Here is a 7460-nt window from a genome sequence, read left to right as displayed (position 1 = left end):
AATATAATTTTTTCCCCTTGATTTTGGGTTGAACTGAAATAGCATCACTCAGCTACAACATCACTGCAGAACAGACGTATTGCTGTGTGTGAAGCAGACTCGAGTGTGTGCAGTGCTGTAGATGGGGTCACCTCCCCCGTCTCAGAGAGATGCTCTGGAGATGTCTGGCCTTGCTACGGGGGTCTGTGGGTTTGGTGTCCTCTTTCTGCGGGCGGGAGGGCAAGTAGGAGTTGGCACAGTAACTGGGTTTTTTACTGTATCTGACCAGGTGGTATTTGCGGCGGGTCGGAGCTGCAAAAAACAGAGCAGAATCTTAACGAGGAAGCTGAACTATTCGTTTCTGTACATTTTTAAAACAAAGTTCAAATATACCAAAATAAAGACTCAAACTCATCATCTGAGCCCTTTGAGTAAAGATTTATTGTCACAAAAGTGCAATTAAGGAGCATCGAAACAAGCATGATCACATGACCACACCTGCCTTATGATTTGATATTTTTCTTTTTGAAATAAAAAGTAATGAATGCATCAACAAACATTAATGTAGAAAAAGCAAACATACAAAGAATAAAATTAAGATTAAAACAATCTCATGACAAATTAATCCTTGGGAAGTAATAAAAAGGTAAATGAAACAATTTGTTTGGATATAAAAATGTATATGTGTTTGACTACAGTGATGCAGTACACTAGATGGCCAACAGATGGCTGCACAGCACCATATGATTTACGTAATGCCGATCAGAATATTCTTTTATTTTACCAATGAAAAATAGTCTTTGAGTGATGAAGAAGGTACACTGTACGTGAGGATTTCAAACCAAAACATAAATAAAAAATAGCTTAGTTTTGACATAAACAGGTTTCCTGACAAACACATATGTACTCAAATGAGGTGAACACATGACATTACTACAAAGCAGAAGTAAACACTCATTAAGGCAAAATCTTACTGTGCCATATTTACTCAAACTTCAATATTCTATAAATGTACAGCATTTCACTTACATAATCTCACATTCTGAGCCTAAGCATGAGGTTAAAAAGAACTTTGCTGATATTTCAAGATTTCAGAATCTTCTAAAAACAGTTATAATCAAAGAGAACTATAATGTATAACTTAGTATAAGTATCATAATCCATAGAAGAACCATTTTTGGTTCCACAAAGAACCTTTCATTGAGCAGTTCTTATAAAATCCATTTGCTAACACTTTATTTTGATAGTCCACTTTAAACATTCTACTAACTATGAGTAACTAACTATGCAAATAAATGTCAACTATCAGTCATTTGAGTATTAGTAGACTGTCTGCTTAATATCCGCAAACACTTTGACACATTTTTATGCTCTATTTTATGCTCTATTATTAACTTTGAATGTATGTCAACTTATTCTACTAACCCGAACCCTAACCTAACAGTCCACCAATACTCTAATAAGAGGTAGTTACAAAGTTACTTATAGTTAGTAGAATGTCTAAAGTGGAGTATTGAAATTGTGTAACTATGAAGATGTTAAAAGTTCTCCATTGAACCATCAATGACAATAAAAAACTTGTATTTTTAAGAGTGTGTGGAAATTTAACAGGAGAGGATGGGCATTAAACACAAAATAAAAAACTGATATTTTATAATGGCACAGCTTCAACCAATCTAAATGAGCTTTGCAAAGTTCAGCAGCACAGCTGAGAAGAGCAACACACAGACATTCACATCTGACTTGAGCTTTTCCAGTAAAATAAATGAGATCTCTTCGAGATGTCTTTCAGATCTGAAGAAAACGTTGACACAAGCACAGAAACAAGAAAGCTCAAGATGTGTGTCATGACTCTAAACGGGAAGATGGACACGAATGACAACAGAGAATAACTCACAAGGATCAGGAATTAATAACAGATTTAAGGCAACAATGCTTCTTTCTTTTTGTATCTTTCTTTCTAACCATACAAGTATGCATGAATGACGGCTTGCAACGACCTCCAGTTAAATGACGTACAGACATTATAATCATCTTTGGTTGAGGCAACAGAGACATTTACACAGGATTTCGCCGCCTATTTATAACAGCCTATTTTAGGAGGCCTTTTTTCTTTTTTTTTCTTTTTTTTTGTTGTTTTCTACATTTCACCATTTATGTATGAAACTAATATACAGAAAGATTCACATGAACAGGTGCATTATACTGTGTGTGAACACACTCTGAGAAGATAAACGGCACAGACATAAATTCCTCGCTAGGACAGTGAACTAAAGACTAATATCAGCATGCAGCATCTAACACATCAAGATGCTCATGCTTTATTCTATATTTCTTCATTTACCAGACTGAAAAACAAAAATGAGATCCCTTTTTATCTCTGTCGATTCTCTCAGAGATTTGAGTAAGCATGAATAGTACACCTTCAACAATTAATGTATATTGTTCATTGTTCATACCAAATGTCCCTATAAACACTTCATAAATAATATAATCTTTTATATACATCAAATACAAAAATAGAAGAAAATTCAAAATACAACCTAATGCAAAATAATTACATTTACTACATTTTTAAGGTCAAAGAGCTGACGATGCTTGGAGAGGTTTGAGAGAAAAACAGATTTGGCTCATAATAAAAGAAAATCAGTTTAATGTATTTAAAAGGGCAGCCATTTTAATGCATACAGTAGGGTTCAAAAGTCTGAGACGAAATTTAATGTAAAAAAAGTTGAAATATGTAAAAAATTACCCAGACAGCAATAGAATCTTACGGAAGAGGATTAGGGCCAAGAAATAATAATAAAAAAAAAACATCTCGAGATTAAAGTTGTTAAATTTCGAGAAAAAAGTCGAGATAAAATGTTGAGAATAAACTCGTTAAATTATGAGAAAAAACTCTTTAAATTTTCGAGAAAAAAGTCGAGATAAAATGTTGAGAATAAAGTCATTAAATTATGAGAAAAAAGTCATTAAATTACGAGAACAAATTCGTTAAATTACGAATTTGTTCTTCTTTTTTATCGTAATTTAATGACTTTATTCTCATAATTTAATGACTTTATTCTCAACATTTTATCTTGACATTTTTCTCATAATTTAACAAATTTGTTCTCGCAATTTAATGACATTTTTCTCGTAATTTAACGAATTTGTTCTCATAATTTAACAACTTTTTTCTCGTAATTTAATGACTTTATTCTCATAATTTAATGACTTTATTCTCATAATTTAATGAGTTTTTTCTTGTAATTTAATGACTTTATTCTCAACATTTTATCTTGACTTTTTTCTCGAAATTTAACAACATTTTTCTCATAATTTAACAAATTTGTTCTCGCAATTTAACGACTTTTTTCTCGTAATTTAACGAGGTTTTTCTCGTAATTTAACGAGTTTATTCTCATCATTTTATCTTGACTTTTTTATCGAAATTTAACGACATTTTTCTCATAATTTAACAAATTTGTTCTCGCAATTTAACGACTTTTTTCTCGTAATTTAACGAGGTTTTTCTCGTAATTTAACGAGTTTATTCTCGACATTTTATCTTGACTTTTTTATCGAAATTTAACGAAATTTTTCTCATAATTTAACGAATTTGTTCTCGCAATTTAACAACTTTTTTCGTATAATTTAACGACTTTTTTCTCATAATTTAATGACTTTATTCTCAACATTTTATCTTGACTTTTTTATCGAAATTTAACGACATTTTTCTTATAATTTAACAAATTTGTTCTCGCAATTTAACAACTTTTTTCTCGTAATTTAACGAGTTTATTCTCAACATTTTATCTCGACTTTTTTCTTGAAATTTTATGAGTTTTTTCTCGTAATTTAACGAGTTTTTTCTCATAATTTAACAAATTTGTTCTTGCAATTTAACGACTTTTTTCTCGTAATTTAACGTTTTTTCTCGTAATTTAACGTTTTTTCTCAACATTTTATCTTGACTTTTTTCTCGAAATTTAACGACATTTTTCTCATAATTTAACAAATTTGTTCTCGCAATTTAACAACTTTTTTCTCGTAATTTAACGAGTTTATTCTCAACATTTTATCTCGACTTTTTTCTTGAAATTTAACGAGATTTTTCTCATAATTTAAGGAGTTTATTCTCAACATTTTATTTCGACTTTTTTCTTGAAATTTAACGAGTTTTTTCTCTAAATTTAACAACTTTAATCTCAAGATGGTTTTATTTTTTTATTATTGCTTGGCCCTAATCCTCTACCGTAGAATCTGGCCCAGATCCGGCCCACATCTGGTACAAGTGGGCCAGATCTGGGCCGACGCTATGTTGCTGTCAGGGTATAATGTAAATATTAACAATTTGAGTAAAAAGTTTAAAAAAAGCACATTATTAATTACTAATTAAATATTTCTTTCTCATTTTACATCGTAATATTTGTATTTCTAAATCCTTAAAGGTATAGTTCACCCAAAGATGAAAATTATCCTATGATTTACTCGCCCTCAATCCAGCAGATGAACACAATCTGAGAAATATTTAAAACTATCCTGGCTCTACCAAGCTTTATAATGATAGTGAACGGGGTCCAAATGCATCCATCCATCATAAATATAATCCATACGGCCCCAGGGGTTAATAAAGGCCTTCTGAAACGAAGCGATGTGTTTTTGTAAGAAAAATATCACTTTATTAGCTATAATAACTAGCTTCCGACAGATGGCCGTACATATCGGTTACTCATTTGGTGCAAGTCGACTTGCGCACTATGTGTACGGTTGTTGGGCGGAAGCTAGTTATTTTACTTTAAAAAGTTTTAAATATGTATATTTTTCTTACAAAAACCCATCGTTTCATTTCAGAAGGCCTTTATTAACCCCCTGGAGCCATGTGGATTATATTTATGGATACATTTTTTGTGCTTCAAAATCACTACCATTATAAAGCTTGGATTATGGAAGAGACAGGATATTTTTAAATATATCTCCGATTGTGTTTGTCTGAAAGAAGATAGTCATATACACTTAGGATGGCTTGAGGGTGAGTAAATCATGGGCTCATTTTCAAATAGTGACTGATTACTATTTGTGTGGATAATCAGTCACAATGATTTGAAAAATCTTTTACGCTCAAAGTGACATTGGCAAAGGATTCTGGGCCGTTAATCAAACCCTCAATCACAAGAAGCTCCTGAACGTACAGGGGACACACATGATGGAAACTGTACAGTATCAACATTAAAACAGGACAATGGCAACATCAAATCCACAACTAACACAAACAATGATAAAAATAAGAGGTAAATGAACAGCAGTTCTGCAGACATTCTTTGAAGCGACGGCTCGTTGAAGGTGATCTGGTGGCATGAGCGCTCTGAAGTTCTTTGAAGTTCTCCGTTCACTGTCTGTACAGGTTTGGCGCTTGAGCGGTCGGCAGATGTTGTGCCGTCCCCGGGGAAGAACATCAGCTGGGATGATTTCCACAGCCATGACACGGGACACGTTTCATCTTCATTTAGAGTTTCGAAAAGCCACCGCACACTTGACGGTTTGCGTTAACGATACGCGCTGCGCCAAAGTCTCAGTTCTCTGATGGTTTTGTGCATCTCTGAACCATAACTTGGCATACATCCTTAAAGTTAGATGTGAATTAAAAAGAGTATGAAAAAAAATTCAAGATTGTCCATCAGAGACAGAAAGATGGGATTTCAAGAGAGAAAACATGAATAATAAAAAAGAACCACCAGGTGACAGCATAGTACAGGATTTGGAGTCCTGCAGAAAGGACATGGAGCTGCTAGTTTGCATCGGGTACAGATGCAGCGGCTGCAATGTCTGCCAGTGAAGAGGGGGAGATCCCACAGTTACTGTGCTCGTCTTCTGAGTCTGCAGAGGAGAGCAGATATTTGGCACATTTAGAGCTCTTGTTCCACAGCTCTGACTGATGTCTGACAGGGGAATGAGGTGCTATGACAACTGACATGCCACGAGTTCAGATGGAGGGAATTGAATTGAATTTGACGAACTAATGCCGTATATGATCTTTTTTTTTTTGTCTGCAGTTCTCACTGCCTTTATCATTTCAGAATGATGGTTTCAAAATGATTCTTAGGGATACTTCAATGATGTTATTCCAAACCCACACGATTTTCTTTCTTTGGTGGAACACAAAAGGAGTTCATTTGCAGAATGTCTTGGCTGTTCTTTCATACAAAAAATGTGAATTGGGATGGGGACTGACAAGGCACAAAAAAGCACCAAAGAAGCATATAGCTCCATAAATGACTATTGGTCACGTGGGACATGCGGCAAACAGTGATGTCTGACATTAAATCTGGAACGATGGATCGTGATGTGGCATGTTTGAAAGCACTCTAGAACAAGTACTTTTTGTCTTATTTTCCTGTTAATATATATATATATATATATATATATATATATATATATATATATATATATATATATATATATATATATATTAGGGCTGTCAAAATAATGCGTTATTTCAATTAATTAATCTGAGAAAAAATAACGCAGATTAATCCATTCCGTATTGACCTTTGAACCTGGAGCTGTTCTCATGCATGCGAGCTCTCTCTGTCTTCAAAGTAAGCGCCGTCTTTGCACTCTCTCTACCTCACACATAATCATCTAAATCAACTGACACAATGCTAAAAGTTCATACGACCGAATCCATGTTTCACGAGGCGCATTCAGAGAATGTTTTTCCTGAATAACCGCTGGGTGTGAATAGCGCTCAAAAGAACGTCACCTCATCTTCTCTGACAGGCGCCCTGCACGTGCAGCTGACATAAACCACACTTTCAGTAAACAAAAAGAAAATCCTATCCAGTGGTGAAGTGTTTTCTGTGTTGACAAATCTTTTGCAATGTCCTAATAACAGTCGCGATTCGCACGCAACGCGTCAACGTCCGCTAATGTCCGATCGCGACCTAATGACTCATTTGAACAGATTCATTTTAATGAATCATGACACCAACTGATCTGTCCACACGGTCTATAATGAATCATTTACTCAAACAACTCTGAAATGAGAACATAAGTGTGCTTCCCCCATTTAGCAAGAGTGGTTAGTAAAATTAGCCTTAATAATCCACATTATTTTCAGGTTATTTAAATGACAATGTGTAGTAAATTCGGCCTACCTATAAAATCAGTTAGTTTAGACTGGAGTGAGGTGAAACTAGAACAAAGCAAGTTGTTGTTAGCTAGGTGCATTCAATTGTATATGGTAGAAAATTATATTATTAGTTAATATAACTTCTAAATGCTACTTTTTAATACTTTTCAGGTTTAGCAAAAAAGCATCTTCTCTTACAAAGCTATAAAATCTTTTTTTTTTTTTGCAAAGAGGGCAAGAAAGAATTACAGTGAGAGTGACGGGTACTTTATTGTCAGTATCGGGCTCGCAGATCACATGGGTAGTGCACTTTTTACTGTTTGTGTGGATGACCATGTCTGTCACCACCGAAGACCATTTTTGACCC

General features: G+C 34.1%; 1 protein-coding gene across 1 annotated transcript in view; it reads right to left on the bottom strand.

Annotated features, from left to right (window-relative positions):
- pde1ca (phosphodiesterase 1C, calmodulin-dependent a) overlaps positions 1-7460 on the bottom strand; it is a 100056-nt gene that overhangs the window by 238 nt on the left and 92358 nt on the right. The window contains exon 18 of the mRNA XM_048174302.1: positions 1-291. This exon is cut by the window's left edge and continues 238 nt beyond it. Coding sequence (XP_048030259.1) covers positions 128-291 — 164 coding nt within the window. The 3' untranslated portion in view covers positions 1-127. The remainder of the gene's footprint in view (positions 292-7460) is intronic.

This window comes from Megalobrama amblycephala, linkage group LG22, assembly GCF_018812025.1.
Source record: "Megalobrama amblycephala isolate DHTTF-2021 linkage group LG22, ASM1881202v1, whole genome shotgun sequence".
Lineage (NCBI taxonomy): Eukaryota > Metazoa > Chordata > Actinopteri > Cypriniformes > Xenocyprididae > Megalobrama > Megalobrama amblycephala.
This window is presented reverse-complemented; position numbering and strand designations above follow the sequence as displayed.